General features: G+C 40.0%; 2 protein-coding genes across 4 annotated transcripts; one reads left to right on the top strand and one right to left on the bottom strand.

Annotated features, from left to right (window-relative positions):
- The first annotated feature begins 835 nt into the window (after positions 1-835).
- LOC126605499 (uncharacterized) lies at positions 836-16,724 on the top strand. Of its 3 annotated transcripts, XM_050272911.1 has the most exons (4): positions 836-1,080; positions 1,309-1,427; positions 16,073-16,154; positions 16,632-16,724. In XM_050272911.1, exons 1-4 carry the CDS (start codon positions 1,040-1,042, stop codon positions 16,690-16,692), a joined length of 303 nt encoding a protein of 100 aa, XP_050128868.1. In that variant the 5' UTR covers positions 836-1,039; the 3' UTR covers positions 16,693-16,724. The 3 variants fall into 3 exon arrangements, 1 of the variants encoding a protein (XP_050128868.1); XR_007616966.1 differs by lacking the exon at positions 16,073-16,154 and having other exon boundaries at positions 839-1,080; positions 1,249-1,427; positions 16,632-16,722; XR_007616967.1 differs by lacking the exon at positions 16,632-16,724 and having other exon boundaries at positions 839-1,080; positions 1,249-1,427; positions 16,073-16,096.
- Positions 12,554-17,249, bottom strand: LOC126605494 (ABC transporter G family member 1-like). The gene is made up of 8 exons (XM_050272905.1): positions 16,669-17,249; positions 15,027-15,106; positions 14,424-14,888; positions 14,252-14,338; positions 13,958-14,083; positions 13,654-13,845; positions 13,470-13,556; positions 12,554-13,372 (listed from the first exon to the last, which is right to left on the bottom strand). Exons 1-8 carry the CDS (start codon positions 17,177-17,179, stop codon positions 12,698-12,700), a joined length of 2,223 nt encoding a protein of 740 aa, XP_050128862.1. The 5' UTR covers positions 17,180-17,249; the 3' UTR covers positions 12,554-12,697.
- Positions 17,250-18,332: the final 1,083 nt, after the last annotated feature.

Genomic DNA, 18,332 nt, shown 5'->3' with positions numbered 1-18,332 from the left:
TTCCGCAGGCCATACACAAACCTAGAGGTGAAGACTATCCATGCATTATTTCAAGCTCAAAACTTAAAGCAATCGTTCAATATTTCATCTGAGATCAAGTCATTGCACCCTTAGATCAACAACCTACGCATTTACATCAAATTTGAAGACTGTATCAGACGAAAATTGTAAACAGAGATTGTAACCCTACAAATTCATCAATACAAATCTACTTTGTACACGAGTTTTTGTTTCATTTGTTACAGAATTTTTGTGTTTACATTTTCATCTAACTTAAAAATAACAATAAGTAAGAACCAATTCCAATGCCATATCCAAACAGTCCATTGAAAAAAGATTGGAATCAAAACAATCATATAAAAGATTTGATGTCTAATGCATTGAATGTGTAGTATAAATATTCAATGGAAAGTTATTTCTAAAGGGAAAGATTATAAATGAATTTATACCAAAAGGAAATTAAATTAAGTATTAATCTCTGTTTATTACCTTGAAGTTTCTTGGTTTTCAACATTTAATACATAAAGTTTTTTTCATCCCAGAATGGTACATAAAGTCATAATTTTGAAACACTTTCATACATCCGTTAAGTTTGAGTTTGTTGTTAAATCAGCAATTAACTGGTGATGTGGCGGTCATGTGGACAGTGATTAGACGCCACATGTCTAAGGGCCAACATAAATATTAAAAAATTAAGTGTCTGTTTGGTATTGAATTTGAGTCCAAAGTTTTTAACTCAAAAATAATTTTTAAGTTTTAAGGTAAGAAAAACCCGTTTGGTAAGCCTATTATGCAAAATTGGACTAAAAAATTTTTAAGAACAACCCATTATAATTTGAAAACAACAAAAGTAAGGTTTTAGTATTATTTTTTTCTTCACAGATTCAGATCGCGATGGAGGTCTGAGTGACCTGCGCCGCGCCAACCACGAACAGGCCTTCCGCCTCACCAACCACGAACGACCAAGAGATTACGACCAGTAGGGTGAAGGTTCCGGCAAATAGCTTTAAGCTTCGAATCTCTGAGTGGTTGATTGAGGATGAGACTGGGCCATTCTCTTCATTGTCAGGAACAATCAAGGTAATGGGTCTTTCTTTTACTGTTTTGTTTGGTTCCTCGGAATGGAGAAAATGATCAGAAAGTTGGATTTATGTGTTTTCTGTGTTGGGTTGTGAGAAATTGAGTTTATCTGTCTAATTAGTGTGATTCATTTATGTACTGTGTATATATATTAACCTAACCGAGCAGCGGAGCAGAGACAGTGTGGCATTGCAAATCGTAATCCAAGTTGATCGATTTCGGTTCCAGGAAGAACAAATACAAGCTTTTGTTCACAAGGACATCAAATCAGACTCGGTCGTTTTCATTCTCGGTGAAGAGCATTTTGGACAAGCCTTACGAGCTCAAGAATTCGATCATCGAACAAGGTCCTCCTCCTCATCTTCTCTGTTCTTTGATATATATATATATATATATATATATATATATATATATATATATATATATTTAAATAAAAAACCCATGCTTTAATGATTTGATTGTTCATCACTCGCATTTTACCTAGTTAGTTTCAGAAAAGGATTGGGGACCACGATCTGGTTGTGATTACAACAACAACAACAAAGCCTTTTCCCACTAAGTGGGGTCGGCTATATGAATCCTAGAACGCCATTGCGCTCGGTTTTGTGTCATGTCCTCCGTTAGATCCAAGTACTCTAAGTCTTTTCTTAGGGTCTCTTCCAAAGTTTTCCTAGGTCTTCCTCTACCCCTTCGGCCCTGAACCTCTGTCCCGTGGTCACATCTTCGAACCGGAGCGTCAGTAGGCCTTCTTTGCACATGTCCAAACCACCGTAACCGATTTTCTCTCCTCTTTCCTTCAATTTCGGCTACTCCTACTTTACCTCGGATATCCTCATTCCTAATCTTATCCTTTCTCGTGTGCCCACACATCCAACGAAGCATCCTCATCTCCACTACACCTATGTGTTGATGCTTCACCGCCCAACATTCTATGCCATACAGCATTGCCGGCCTTATTGCCGTCCTATAAAATTTTCCCTTGAGCTTCAATGGCCTACGACGGTCACACAACCACCGGATGCACTCTTCCACTTCATCCATCCAGCTTGTATTCTATGGGTCAGATCTCCATCAAATTCTCCGTTCTTTTGCAAGATAGATCCTAGGTAGCGAAAACGGTCGCTCTTTGGTATTTCCTGATCTTCGATCCTCACCCCTAACTCATTTTGGCCTCCGTTTGCACTGAACTTGCACTCCATATATTCTGTCTTTGATCGACTTAGGCGAAGACCTTTAGATTCCAACACTTCTCTCCAAAGGTTAAGCTTCGCGTTTACCCCTTTCTGCATTTCATCTATCAACACTATATCGTTTGCGAAAAGCATACACCAAAGAATATCATCTTAAATATTAAGTTTGTGATCTTCGCTAGATTGCTCCGGTCATTAGTGTGGATAAGTATGTAAATGGATAGAGACAGGAAGCAAACACAAGATGTACGTGGTTCACCCAGATTGGCTACGTCCACGGAGTAAAGGAGTTCTCATTAATTGTGAAGGGTTTACACAATATATAGGTTCAAGCTCTCCTTTAGTGAGTACAAGTGAATGATTTAGTACAAATGACATTAGGAAATAATGTGGAAGAATGATCTCGTAATCACGAAACTTTTAAGTACCGAAGTGTGGTATCGTCTTCACTTGCCTTATCTGTCTCATAGGTAGATGTGGCATCTTCTTTGGAAGTACTCTTCCTCCCTCCAGGGGTGGTATCTTTAACTGGTGGAGATGCACAAGGTAATGTATCAATTTCACTTGACGCTTACTTGTAGTTTCAGGCTTGGTCAAGCGCGATACAAACCATGTAGTAGGAGTCCCCCAAGTCGCCGAGCTAGGGGATCTGTTGAAAGAGGTGACAGACAAGGTAAGCAATCAGACCTCCAAGCAATCAGTCCCAGATCATAAGTTTGATTTCGAGTTCCGGCTGATTGTTATCCTTCTCCTTATCTTGCAGGTAGCATGAAGGATAAAGAGAAGAAAAGGAGAAAATGTGATATGAGATACTTTTTCTTTTGAAGAAGTAACTTTCCCCTGGCTTACTCTTGAACTGGGCTGGAGGGTTTTCTTGTTTCCGCTAGAGTATAAGGCCAACTGAAGAATTTGAGGGTCAAAACAAGTCCATCAAATCTAGAGTACGTTCGACCCTGCTGATATGGGATACTTTTGCTGTTGACAAAGTAGTGGATGTATCGGCACGTGTTCTGTTGCGCTTGTCTCCACATGCTTCCTTGTATCCTTCTCACTTGCCCTATTTGTTCCTCAGGCAGATGTGGTATCTTCTCGGGAAGCATAAGATGTTGAAGATGAGTACTTGAGAGAAATGGGGTTCCAGGCAGTCAGTTCCGGACTGGAAGCTTGATTCCAAGTGCTGACTGATTGCTCTCTTTTTCCTTGTCTTGCAGGTAAGAACAAGGCCAAAGGAAAAGACAGGGAAAAAGCATGATATGGGATATTCTTGCTTTTAACCCTGATGATATGAGATATTCTTGCTCTGGTGTAGCTTGTTTGCAGAGGTATTCTCGGGGGGAAAGAAAGCTGAGTATTTCGAGAGGCTTCGTTGGGAGTGCCCTCTCAGATATGAGGAAGGGTTGAGCATTTTTGCAGGTCTGCCTGTCTGTTGAGGATGGAGGTCGACATATATAGGAGTCTCCCTAACAAGAAGGAGTAATACTATTCTTTTACCCTGCTTGGTCATAGCACGGTAGTGGGAGCTGCCAGCTTCACGTGTTTTAACTCTGTCAGAGCACTTTGAAAAAGTGGTCTGTGGTATCTGGAAAGCTGATGTTACGTGTGAAGATTACAGACAAGCTTTATCCAAGGAGATATGGCTCTCGAAGTTGAGAAAGCGGTGTGAGGATTACAGACAAGCTTTATCTAAGGGGCTCTCGATGTTGAGAAAGCGGTGCCTCTTCGGTTTTCAAACAAGCAATCCTGTCGGGGATCTGTCTCTCGAGATTCGGAGAACGGTGCCTCTTCGATTTTTGAGAAAGCAATCCTGCTAGGAGTCTGGCTCTCGAGATTCGGAGAGCGGTGTCTCGTCGCTTTTTGAGAAAGTAATCATGTTGGGAGTCTGGCTCTCGAGATTCGGAGGACGGTGCCTCTTCGATCTTGAAGCAAGCAATCTTGTTGGGAGTGTTTTCTCGAATGTGAGTAAAGGTTAGGCCTGTTTGCTAGTCTACCTTGCCACGGAGCACAGAGGTTGACACACAGGGACTTTCCAATTATCCAGCAGTGGTCCTGTTCTTTTACCCTTGTGGGTAATAATATGGTAGCTAGACCTTCAAAATTTATATGTCTAAACTTTGTTAGTGCTGTTTCTTTGCTATTCTTTTACCCTTCTTGGTCATAGCGATGTAATGGGAGCTGCAAGCTTCACGTGTCTAAACTTTGTCAAAGATTTTTGGCAAAGTTATCTGTGGTACCCGTGAGCTGATGTTGCGTGTGGAAAGTGGATGATTGAACAGTAACATTCACGTGCTTTCTACTTCACCAGAAATCTTCGACAGAATGCCCGTAATTTCTGCAGAGTTGAGTGTGCATGTGACAGGTGCTGACAAGGCTGAAAAAGCAGGTGCCTCTTTGATTTCTGAGATCGGCCCTCGTGGTCTCTGAGCAGCCCAGCTTTTGAGAAAGCAAGCGCCTCTTCGATTTCTGCGATCGACCTTCGTGGTCTTTAAGTAGCCCAGCTTTTGAGAAAGCAAACGCCTCTTCGATTCCTGAGATCGGCCCTCGTGGTCTCTGAGCAGCCCAACTTTTGAGAAAGCAAACGCCTTTTCGATTTCTGAGCAGGTGCCTCTTCGATTTCTGAAGCTCCATCGAGTGCATATTTTTATAGAGGCTGGTATTAAGTTCCAAAGCACACTTGAATATCCACCAGTAGAAGCTTCCTTCTTGCATTTCTAAGATCTTGATTTGTCCAACCTCTTTTCTCTTCAACACCTTTGAAAATGTCTGGCCCCTCCGATCGTCGTTTTGACTTGAACCTTGTTGAAGAGGCAACCACGCCTTCTCCAGACAACATATGGCGCCCATCCTTCATATCCCCTACTGGTCCTCTTACCGTTGGGGATTCCGTGATGAAGAATGATATGACCGCTACGGTGGTGGCCAGAAACCTTCTCACTCCCAAAGATAACAGACTACTTTCCAAACGGTCTGATGAGTTGGCTGTTAAGGATTCTCTGGCTCTCAGTGTTCAGTGTGCAGGTTCTGTGTCTAATATGGCCCAACGCCTATTTGCTCGAACCCGCCAAGTTGAATCATTGGCGGCTGAAGTGATGAGTCTCAAACAGGAGGTTAGAGGGCTCAAGCATGAGAATAAACAGTTGCACCGGCTCGCACATGACTATGCTACAAACATGAAGAGGAAGCTTGACCAGATGAAGGAATCTGATGGTCAGATTTTACATGATCATCAGAGGTTTGTGGGTTTGTTCCAAAGGCATTTATTGCCTTCGTCTTCTGGGGCTGTACCGCGTAATGAAGCTCCAAATGATCAACCTCCGATGCCTCCTCCTTCTAGGGTGTTGTCCAGTATTGAGGCTCCGAATGATCCCATTCCGATGCCTTCTCTTTCTGGGGCTCTGCCGACTGCTGAGACTTCTCCTAAGCAACCTTTGTGAAGACTCCCTCTTGTTTGTTTATTTTGACTCGTGTATATGTACATATTTGTAACTTCTTAGAGATATCAAAAAATAAGCTTTGTTTCATTTCAACGTATTGTGTTAAATACACCAAAGCCTTCTTCACTAAGTTTTTTGAATTTTTCTTTTGTTGAAGCTTGTATGTTGAAGCTTTGTGAGTGGAGCATGTAGGTTGAGGTAGTGTTCCCTTAATTTCCCGAGTGGGGAAAACTTCTCGATTTGAGACTTGAAAAATCCAAGTCACTGAGTCGGGTCGGCTATATGAATCTTAGAACGCCATTATGCTCGATCCTGTGTCATGTCCTCTGTTAGATCCAAGTACTCTAAGTCTTTTCTTAGAGTCTCTTCCAAAGTTTTCCTAGGTCTTCCTCTACCCCTTCGGCCCTGAACCTCTGTCCCGTAGTCGCATCTTCTAACCGGAGCGTCAGTAGGCCTTCTTTGCACATGTCCAAACCACCGTAACCGATTTTCTCTCAGTTTTCCTTCAATTTCGGCTAGTCCTACTTTACCTCGGATATCCTCATTCCTAATCTTATCCTTTCTCGTGTGCCCACACATCCAACGAAGCATCCTCATCTCCGCTACACCCATTTTGTGTACGTGTTGATGCTTCACCGCCCAACATTATGTGCCATACAGCATCGCCGGCCTTATTGCCGTCCTATAAAATTTTCCCTTAAGCTTCAGTGGCATACGACGATCACACAAAACGCCGGATGCACTCTTCCACTTCATCCATCCAGCTTGTATTCTATGGTTGAGATCTCTATCTAATTCTCCGTTCTTTTGCAAGATAGATCCTAGGTAGCGAAAACGGTCGCTCTTTGGTATTTCCTGATCTCCGATCCTCACCCCTAACTCATTTCGGCCTCCATTTGCACTGAACTTGCACTCTATATATTCTGTCTTTGATCGGCTTAGGCGAAGACCTTTAGATTCCAACACTTCTCTCCAAAGGTTAAGCTTCGCATTTACCCCTTCCTGAGTTTCATCTATCAACACTATATCGTCTGCGAAAAGCATACACCAAGGAATATCATCTTGAATCTGTCCTGTTAACTCATCCATTACCAACGCAAAAAGGTAAGGACTTAAGGATGAGCCTTGATGTAATCCTACAGTTATGGGGAAGCTTTCGGTTTGTCCTTCATGAGTTTTTACGGCAGTCTTTGCTCCTTCATACATATCCTTTATAGCTTGGATATATGATACTCGTACTCCTTTCTTCTCTAAAATCCTCCAAAGAATGTCTTTTGGGACCCTATCATACGCTTTTTCCAAATCTATAAAGACCATGTGTAAATCTTTTTTCCCATCTCTATATCTTTCCATCAATCTTCGTAAGAGATAGATTGCCTCCATGGTTTAGCGCACTGGTATGAACCCGAATTGGTTGTCCGAAACCCGTGTCTCTTGCCTCAATCTATGCTTAATGACTCTCTCCCATAGCTTCATTGTATGACTCATTAGCTTAATACCCTTATAGTTCATGCAATTTTGTACATCGTCCTTATTCTTGTAAATAGGCACCAAGGTGCTCTTTCGCCACTCGTTTGGCATCTTCTTCGTTTTCAAAATCCTATTGAAAAGGTCAGTGAGCCATTCTATATCTGTCTCTCCCAAGGCTTTCCACACTTCAATCGGTATATCGTCTGGGCCCACTGCTTTTCTATGCTTCATCTTCTTCAAAGCTACAATCACTTCTTCCTTCCTGATTCGACGATAAAAGGAGTAGTTTCTACACTCTTCTAAGTTACTCAACTCCCCTAAAGGAGTACTCATTTCATGTCCTTCATTGAAAAGATTATGAAAAGAACCTCTCCATCTGTCTTTGACCGCGTTCTCTGTAGCAAGAACCTTTCCATCCTCATCCTTGATGCACCTCACTTGGTTTAGGTCCCTTGTCTTCTTTTCCCTTGCTCTAGCTAGTTTATAGATATTCAACTCTCCTTCTTTGGTATCTAGTCGCTTATACATATCGTCATAAGCCGCTAACTTAGCTTCTCTCACAGCTTTCTTCGCCTCTTGCTTCGCTCTTCTATACCTTTCACCATTTTCATCGGTCCTATCCTTGTATAAGGCTTTACAACATTCCTTCTTAGCCTTCACCTTTGTTTGTACCTCCTCATTCCACCACCAAGATTCCTTTTGGTGTGGAGCAAAGCCCTTGGACTCTCCTAATACCTCTTTTGCTACTTTTCGGATACAGCTAGCCATGGAATCCCACCTTTGGCTAGCTTCCCCCTCTCTATCCCACACACACTGGGTGATTACTTGCTCTTTGAAAATGACTTGTTTTTCTCCTTTTAGATTCCATCATCTAGTCCTTGGGCACTTCCAAGTCTTGTTCTTTTTTCTCACTCTTTTGATATGTACATCCATCACCAACAAGCGATGTTGATTAGCCAAGCTCTCTCCCGGTATAACTTTGCAATCCTTACAAGTTATACGATCCCCTTTCCTCATTAGAAGAAAATCTATTTGTGTTTTTGACGACCCACTCTTGTAGGTGATCACATGTTCTTCTCTCTTCTTAAAGAAGGTGTTGGCTAAGAAGAGATCATATGCCATTGCAAAATCCAAGATAGCTTCCCCATCCTCATTTCTCTCCCCAAAACCATGACCACCATGAAAACCTCCATAGTTGCATGTCTCCCTGCCCACGTGTCCATTTAAATCTCCTCTTATAAATAACTTCTCCGTCTGAGCAATTCCTTGCACCAAGTCTCCAAGGTCTTCCCAAAATTTCTCCTTCGAACTCGTATCCAATCCTACTTGAGGTGCGTACGCACTAATCACATTGATGAGTTCTTGTCCTATTACAATCTTGATTGCCATGATTCTATCTCCTACCCTCTTGACATCTACTACATCTTGTGTCAAGGTCTTGTCCACAATGATGCCAACACCGTTTCTCGTTCTATTTGTGCCCGAATACCAAAGCTTAAACCCTGAGTTTTCTAGATCCTTTGCCTTAAGACCAACTCACTTAGTTTCTTGTAGGCACATAATATTTATCCTTCTCCTCACCATAACTTCCACTACTTCCATAGATTTTCCCGTTAAGGTTCCTATATTCCACGTTCCTAAACGCATTCTACTCTCTTGAACTCTACCCTTCTATCCTAGCTTCTTCACCATCTCCCGTCTAATAGGATCAAAGTACTTCTTTTGTGTGTCCTGTGTAAAGTTGATAGGAGCATATGCTCCCAAACAACTTTGAGTGGAGTTGTTCGAAAAGAAGTTTCTATGGCCCCCTTGCTCATTTAACACTGCATCCGGGTGCCGATGGAGATACAGCGACCCTTACTCACTTATCACTGTGCTCGGGCCACACAGCGCGCCACTTACGGGTTACGTCCTAACTTTAGCGCGATTTCGTTCTGGATTCATTGTCATAAGGATTCGACGTAACTGTGGAGTGCCGGCTGTCGACTACCCGACGCCCTCCCCCTCCTCCTTTATCCGGGCTTGGGACCGGCAGTGTAAGATAAACTTACACAGGCGGAGTTATCTGGTTGTGATTAATTTACATAAAAAATCCATTTTTTGTTAGTCTGATGGTCATAATTTGTATCCGTTTTTCCAATCAAACTCAACTTTTGAGGAGTTTTTTTGGAAGTGGGATTTGTTTATTAGATGGCTAAGAGCTTGAAAATCATTTGTTTAAGGTGGATTTTTGCTATCTTGAATCGAGAGATGGCATGAATTAGCTGATGGGTTCAGATCCTTTTTTGATGTTGACATGGTAAATATGTGGTTGGTTACAAAATTCATATGGTTTCATAGAATGGATTTCTGACATTTGCTACATGTACGTAGCAAGTAATATTATGTGATATACTTGTTTCATTGGACGAGTCTTTGGAGTAGCCAAAACGTCAAATGTTTGAGTTCGAAAATGAATTTTTCATATTTTCTCTCTGAATGCTTTAATGATAGACTTGGTGTTTGAATTACGTTGTGTTTTTTAGCGATGGTTCCAGTTTGGATTTAATAAGAGAAGTCTCGTTTTCATTTTGGTGTCGAAAATTGTGCAATTTGGATTTTAACCCTTGGAATTCAATAAGGGTAGTGATTTTCACTTGTGTTCTCATGTACCCTTCTGTTTTTTGGAACCCTTGATTTGCTTTGATTCTCCATTTGATTCATCATGTTCAAAGGCTGGAAAGACGGGATGAGTGCAGTGGTAAAAGCACTTCCCATCTAACCGAACTTGACAAATTTCAATAGGAGCCTTTGTGAATATCTTGTTTTTATTCATTAGATACATTGGATTCTCTGGTACAAATAGCATCTACTTACCTACAAATAGTATGTAACTATTTATTATAATCGGAAGACTATCGATCCGTTTGTTGTTGGAGGGGTGGATTTTGATGGAGTTTTCGATACTTATAAAAAGAGTTTTCGTAAAGTTTCCATGTTGGGAAAGTGTAGGAGGTGATTTCAATATTTCTGGTATTTTCAGGGCTAGGAGTGCTCATCATTATGAACATCTCCATGTCCTCTTTTTTTCTTTTGTGTGTGGTCTTTTTCCTTCTCAAATCCCTTTCTTTGTTGCTGCTTTCTTTTTTACTATTCTCTTTTTTTTATCTAATGGCATTAACATTAACATTATACTTTAGTATAAACTTTAATATTATACTTTAACATTAACATTCATAAGTTGATGCCAAATTATCCAATTAGGAAGTAAAGATGCATTCCTGTTGCATGTTGTGCTGTGCACAATTTCATTAGAATGCAATCAAGGAATGATACTTTGTTTCAACAATTTGAAGACAATGATGTTGATGTGGTAGAGAAAGCTCGGGGGCAAGTCAAGGAGAAAACATGCATTTGAATGACGACAATGTTACGAATGATGTTAGAGACCATATAACCAGATCAATATGGTTTGATCACGTCAATAACAATTAGTCTCAAAGTTTATCTGTTTTCTAGAATGTTTTAATGTAATATTTATTATCTAAGACTTGAAGTTTAATTTGATTATTGAGCATATATGTGTTGTATCAGCACATGAATATTAAAATACTATGTTTAAGATTTAATTTCATATGTTTTGTATATCTTAAAACAAATACATAATTGGAAGAAAAAAAAACTGTTTTCAAGAGTTAAACCAAACAAGTTTTCAAATTTTTAGATTCAAAAATAGTTTTTAAGTTCAATGCCAAACAAGTTTTTGAAACCTAAAAAAAACAGTTTCTAAGAGATGATCCTGAAAATTAGTTTTAAGAACAATTCAAGTTTTTGAGGAGGTCCTAAATTTTTTTTGAAACAAAAAAAAATAAAAAAAAATGTTTCTGGGTTGTCCCCTACCTCAACCCCGACCCCCTCCCTCCCTTTTCTCCTCTGCATGCCGGAACGGGAAATTAGCTCCGCCGCGAAAAGGGTGCATATAATCACAGTGTTCCTTGTCGTCGCGTTCGAATCCTCCAGCAGAAGCGGGAGGCTTATCTGAACGGGACACGTCGTCTCCGGCAGCTCCGTCATCCCTGTAAAATTCGACCTGTCAGTCTCCTATTTGTCGACCCGGAGAAACATAGCGGTTTCGGATCCGGGCGACCAGTACCCGTATAACAATCTCTCGAGCTGGAGCACGCAGTAGCCTTTGCCGTCGTATTTGAACATGAATCTGAGGCAATCGTTTCTCCCCAGGCATCTCGATTCGCAGATGTTGAAATTGACGGCGGGCCAATTGGACTGGTTGGACCTGCCCGTGAAATTCACGTAATCAAGCCGCTCAAATTTGGTGTTCCCCAAATTCGTGAGCTTAATTTTCCTTTCGCACCCTCCGTCTTTGATTCCGCCGGCGGATCCTCTAAATCTCGACGGGCACACGCAGTAAGAGGAGCTCGAACCGTCGCTGACGCAGATGGCGTTCAGCCCACACATGCCGTGGACTTTGCACAATTCGTACCCGGCTTGCCAGATGATGTTCCATTGCCGCAGACTGGGATCGTAGCTGTAAATTCTGAAATTCCCGTCGTCGTCAATCATCAGTTTTTGAGATCGATTTAGGCCGAAATCGGAGGCGATAAACGACTCGCCGTTTGCCTGCTGCACTTTGCCTTCGGAGTCCAGAGACTGGAAAGCGTTGCTGAGACTCTAATAGACGTCAGTGTCGTTGAAGCCTAAATTACTCGCGTTGACGACGCTGAACTTGCCGTTCTTGGAGAAGAGGGTGTAATTAGCTCCGGTCATGCTCTGGTTCGGCAACACTATGCAGTGGGGAAGGCGAAGCTCTCCCATTTGCCGTAAATTAAGTTTCCGTCGTTGCGGAGGAGTCTGGTGGTGTTTGGGTTCGAAGATGAAGGTCTGGGGTTGAGGTAGGGGACAACCCATAATCTTTTTTTTTATTTTTTTTGTTTAAAAAAATAATATTTATGTGGGCCCCTATGACACATGGTGTCTAGTCACTGTCTACGTGAACGTCACGTCATCAGTTAACGGTTGATTTAACAGCAAACTTAATGAATATATAAAAGTATTCCAAAATTATGACTTTATGCACCATTCTGAGATGAAAAAAACTTTATGTATTAAATATTAAAAATGAAGAAATTTCAGGATAGTAAACTGAGATTAATCCTTATATTAAATAAAAGAATCAAATTTAATTTTGAATTAAAACAAATATAAACAACAAGGGTACTTTTAAGATGAGAATGTGTTTTGAAATACCATTTAAAATTTCGACAACGGTCACAATTAAACCATGTTAACGTCATGTTCACATCTTGTATTGACTTCTTTAAAGAAAGAATGGGAGAGGAGGGGAGGGGAGTGGAGAGGAATTGACGGGATTCCAACTCCTCCATATATATACTTTGTAAAATAAATTTCGAATATTTTCTTTCTGGTATAGTCCGTTCAACCATAGCTGGAATACACGTACATATATAATACATTCAAACAATGTTCTATTTAGTGCTACAAATTAACAAAAACACACTACAAGTTTGCTTAATCTGAGGGTATGGGGGGTGGATTTTCTGTGATCTGTTTCGAGTGCTTCGGAGTAGCAACTATGAGAGCTTTGATGATTGGTACAACCTTTTCTGTGAACTTTATGATTCCCAGAAACATGAGCCTGTAAACTATTACCATTCCAAACAAAATGGCAAGATCGACCCACTTGGAGTATCCCATCTGCACTTGCCAAACGCTTCGTAAAATTTCTTCACCGTTAATTGTTGAATATCCTTCTGCTTGATTGTTTGGGAATGTCAGTCCTTCAAACTCATTTTTGTAGAATCCTTCATTTGCGTACTTGTGGAATGCAATGTAGTACATTGGATATCTCCAGAAGGGCTTAGGGAGGTCATTGGGTAGTCGGAAGAAACCTCCGTTCAGCATCATTACTCCTTGAATTCCAGCACCGGTAATAATTCCCATGAGGAAATCTGGCACAACGCTTGCGACAATCATCATTAGGCTCTCGACCAACATCATGGTCACAAAGAGTAGCAATGCAAAATAGGCAAAGTGATCAAAGCTCTTTTGAAGACCGACAAGGTAGTAGGCTATAGCTCCGGGAATTAAAGAGATGATGAGCAAGTATGGAATGGAGGAAAACGTGTTTCCAACAACAAATGCCGAAACACCATAGTGCCCGTTCAATCTCTCTCGCCCGAAGATCTGGTTCGTGAGACAAATAAAAGGCGGTCAGATCATCAATAATGCTTATTAGATGCAATGCTCACAAAATAAGGAACGATCCAGCAAACTGACAAACCTTCATGTCTTCTACAAAAGAAGGGAATCCACCTATTGCCATGAAAGTCAAGAATGCTCCAACAAACATAAGCATCGAACCTCTCGCCTGAAAATTCGGTCATTTTTGGAGCTATTAAATTAGTATTGGCTAATGTTTTGCATGACAGTAGAGAAATATATCGGTGATATCTTCAGTGAATTACCTGTATGGACCCAAAAGTGGAGCCAATGTCGTAAAAGATAGTGCCTACGCATAAACACAAGGCAATGTAAATTGCAAGGCGAAGCCAGTAGTAGCCAAGATCGCGATACATGTTCACAAACGATCTCCTTGTGAGAACAAGGCATTGGTTTACGAAGCTGGCTTGACTTCCCTTCTCTAGAGTTCCACCTTTCTACAATACAAAAGAAAAGCGCATTAAGTAGTATTCGCTAACCTCTTTTCTTTTTTCGTTTCTATGCTTTCGATCAGCTCATAATACTTTAATTGAGTGACAGATGGTTTACCTGTTGGGAAATACTAGCTACCTGCAGCTGAACTTGCTTGTTAATATTTGAATACTTGTATGATTGTATGAGAATATTAATCGCTTCTTCTGTGCTTGTTTTGCCCCCAAGCCCTTGTTCGATATCCTAATATCAAAGGCTCCACGTAAGTTTTCGTAGTTGGAGTTTCCATATTTTTATCATATGAAGATATCTAATTAGTTTTCCTATCAAGATTTATTTATTTAATTTTTTTTTTTTTCGGGGTATCAAAAAGTTGAAATATAGCGAGTAGATTGTTCTAAGAAGACTTACAACATCAAAATCCTTGTTGATAGTTCTAAGGTAGTGATCTGATGGGTTTCTCAGAGTCGGGCATGGGAATCCATTTGAAGCAAAAAACTGCACCATTCGGATTAGTACTATTGCTTAATCGCTCGTATGTAAGAAGTAAACAAGTTTATGCTGATGAGAGTTCAAAGCTTACTTGTTCTGCCATTGAAGCAAGGCCAAAGTAGACTGTCCTACTAGAGGAGAGTAGGCAAAGATTTTGGAAAAGATCGAAAACCTCACTGCTAGGTTGATGAATCGATGCAATAACTGTCCTTCCATCACGGTGAGCTAGCTTAACAATGCGGTTCATGACGTGGTAAGACGCTGCACTGTCTAGGCCACTAGTAGGCTCATCAAGGAAGAGAAGCTTCGGGCGAGTCAAGATTTCAATGCAAATGCTAACTCTTCTTTTCTGGCCACCGCTAAGTCCTTTTATGCTCCAACCTCCAATTCTTGTGTCCATGGAGTCTTGCAACCCCATCTCCCTTATCGTCATCTCCGCTCTTTCCTTCTTTTCTGCTTGGGACATGGAGTCGGGCAGTTGCAGCTGCGCTGAGTAATATACAGCTTCCCTTACTGTTAATGTTGTCATTAGAGTGTCGTCTTGAGTCACGTACGCCTATATCATCGAGAAATCAAACGTAGGAACTATTATTTCCTAAAATAAATAGGAATTATGACATTAAAGTGAGGAAGTGATGCATTATATATGTGAGTGATGAGATTGTACATCTTCATATATGTTCATTTTTCTTACCGATGTTCCGAAAGCAAGTGTTTCTTTACGGCCATTGATTAAGATCTCCCCGGTCTGCTGTGTGTTTGAACTTAGCCTTCCTGCAATATTTAAACGTTTTAAAAATCTCTACGGCGCTAGGCGGCTAGCCACCTTCCTAATTAATGTCTAGACGTTTGAAAATTAAGAAATGACACCTAAACCTATTGAGGCGCCCTCCTAGGCACTTGCCTAGCGCGCCCAGACCCGCCTAGGCATCTGCCTAGGTTGCAATTCACTTAGATAGAAATAGATAACTTTTATTTTGCATTTTATTTTTTTTCCAATAAATTGTAATAGACTTATTAAATACTTAAATGAACACACATTATATGTTTGTTCTCATGTTTTCATTATGTTCCAATAGCTAATAATATAGGGGTGTGATATTCACACACCCCTTTTTACTTCTCTCACACCCTTTTAATTTTCGGTCGTCGGATCGGATAAATTAAAGAAGATCAAATGACAGAAATTAACAAGGGGTGTGGGAGAAGTAAAAAGGGGTGTGTGGATAGCACACCTCATAATATATATGTCATTCTATTTTGTATTTTATGATGAAATTATATGTATTTTAAGTATAAACATACATTTTTTTACACGAAATATAATAGATTTAATTAAATCCGTCTAGTCTGCCTAGACACCGCCTAGACCTTGCTTAGCCACCTAGGCGCTAAACCTCAACATGCCGCCCGAGTAGCGCCTACCATCTTTTAGAACCTTGATTATAGATCTTAATTGGAGCTCTGACTTTATCAGAATTTTCACGTAGCAGAATGGCTGCTCCATTTTTATGGGAAATTAGCCGTTTTAGACGGATTTCAAACAGGTTGTTCCGAAATAAAAAGATATAAGTGGCTTTCAAAATGGTTGTGCCGAAATAGAAACTTTTAGAAAATGAAAAGACAAAGAAATCCATGCTTTTAAGCCCCCTTCCGCTCTCTCTCCTCCCTGCGTTCATGCTCCAGACATCTCTCTCTCTTCCAGATTTTAGAGCAGTGACTAATTGAATTTCATTGCAGACCAAAATTGGAGAAACGAAAGAGATTTGGAGGAAGTGTATCCAGTAGCAAAGACACCAAAACAAAATCTATATTTTGTCAGGTTCCCAACTTCTCCACCTACTATTACAATATTAAATATTAGGTTTCATCAACAAATGATATCGGTGATATTAAAATGAAAACTCTCATATATTAATTATATATTATTTTATATATGATCAATATAGAATCATATTCTCCAACAATTTCAACTTGCCCTTCCCCCTAAAATTAGAAGCCTTTTTACACAGTTACACATGACAAACAAGAAAGAATATATGAAATCAAAGAAATAAATGAATTTTTTAAATTTGTTTTATGATCTGTTATATAAAGTTGGTCAGTTTTTCATAAAAAAATATATTGAAAAATAGGCTGAAATGAAGATTTTACCCTTTCAAATGTTGAAATGATAAACATCTCCAATAATATATGGATCAAATATTAGTGACATAATCCATTAAATATTAACGATAACTTGACAAGATCTAACAAATGGTCATTTCTTCTTCTGAGATTTGTATTTTCATCATTTCAGCCAATCTCCAAAAGAATTATACATAGTTGAGAGTTACCTGCCAAAGCATCCAAAAGGGTAGATTTGCCAGAGCCAGAAGGACCCATGATAGCCAACATCTCACCAGGTTGAGCATACCCTGTAACCTCCTGCAAGATCATTCTTTGCCCATTTTTCCCATCAGCTACACCAACCCACAGGTCCTTCCATGTCAAAGAAACTCCCTTCCTTTTCGACCTGATTTCGACATCAACACCATCACCACTACTTTGATGATCATTTCCGCAACTCAGCTTTGCAACGGATTCCAGTCTCAGAGGCGGAGCTTCACGAACGTCCTTGCCGGAGTTCGAAGCCAAACCGCCTTTAAACTCAATGCGGAACGGGAAAATTCTGTCCATGCTGGAGCAGGACAATGATATGTTCCCACCATCATCATCTTCTTCTGCAGAATCTCTGGTTTGTTGCCTTTGCATATGATCATCATCTGATGACAATAATGTTCTTGTTGGGCTTGGACTTGGTGTCCATCTTGGAACACTACTTTTAGCCGAAGAATTCAACTCCATGGCAATGGATGGATGTTAAGGTCGTTGCAGGTTTTTGCACTAAGATATATCCAACTGGTCGTATTTAAAGTTATTTAAACCTTACAAGTTCAAATATATTAATGAAATCCTAGCCAACTTCTTCAATTAGGTAAATAAAATAATTAAATTAATGTTTGGAGGTGGGGTTGCTGACAGGCTGCACCATCCTTATAAATGCATGAATTTTATTGGATAAACAGTACATGTTCAATGCACTTGAATGCTAATGCCCGTCTCCTTTACATACATTTGTCGTTAACACGTGTCACTCCTTTAGGATTACATACATGTACGGACAAAAATGATCCACGTGCATGTGGGAAACTGACTACAGCACTTTTTATAATAATAGGTTAAACTTCGGTGTTAGATAGAGTTTTCACTTTGATCTTTTGTGTTTAATTAGTGTATTAATTAGTACAAAATTATGAATTTACACAGTTTCATTAACAAGCATGTGAAAGAGAACGGCCTCTAAAATCTTAACCGAGAAAAATCCAGTGGGAAAAAGTCCGGTTAAGGAAAGAAGCCTCACGTAGTACTAAAACGAAAATTAACCAACGTTTACCGACCTCTTATGTGTATATTGCATCAGCCATGGCAGCCCCCGAATCCATTCGAAACGACAGACCACTACGCGTGTATTCTTAATAATGTAGCTTAGTTTGCCAATCCACACACTGTATGTAATCAACGACCATCGATCCTTTTGATTGTTGCTTAGTTTGCAAGTCTGAAATGCTTTTGACTTTCAAAACCAAATATAGAACAAAGATTGAGAATATGGTAAGTTGGCTGGCTTGTTTTATCGTAATAAGTGGTTGTTTTACTATAATAATTAAGGTGGCTTTGAATTTGGACTTTTCCAACAAAGCATGCATCCACAAGTTGCGACTAATATTTTTTTTTCTTTTCAATCGAACCTCGGCGGAAGGTGGTGAGTTTTGATGGGTCAAAGAAAGTTATACTTAGGAGGACATGAATTTTATCCCTCTTATTACAAAGAAGATGAAAAAACAAAAGGTAATGTTATCCACACATTCATTTTTATCTCTCATAAATCCTCTTAATTTCCGACTGTCAAATTGAATGATTGAAGAAAATCAAAGGGTGTATGGAAAATAAAAATTGG

This window comes from Malus sylvestris, chromosome 15, assembly GCF_916048215.2.
Source record: "Malus sylvestris chromosome 15, drMalSylv7.2, whole genome shotgun sequence".
In the NCBI taxonomy this organism is placed as follows: Eukaryota; Viridiplantae; Streptophyta; class Magnoliopsida; order Rosales; family Rosaceae; genus Malus; species Malus sylvestris.
The sequence above is the reverse complement of the archived record's forward strand: the minus strand, read 5'-3'. Positions and strand labels throughout refer to the sequence as shown.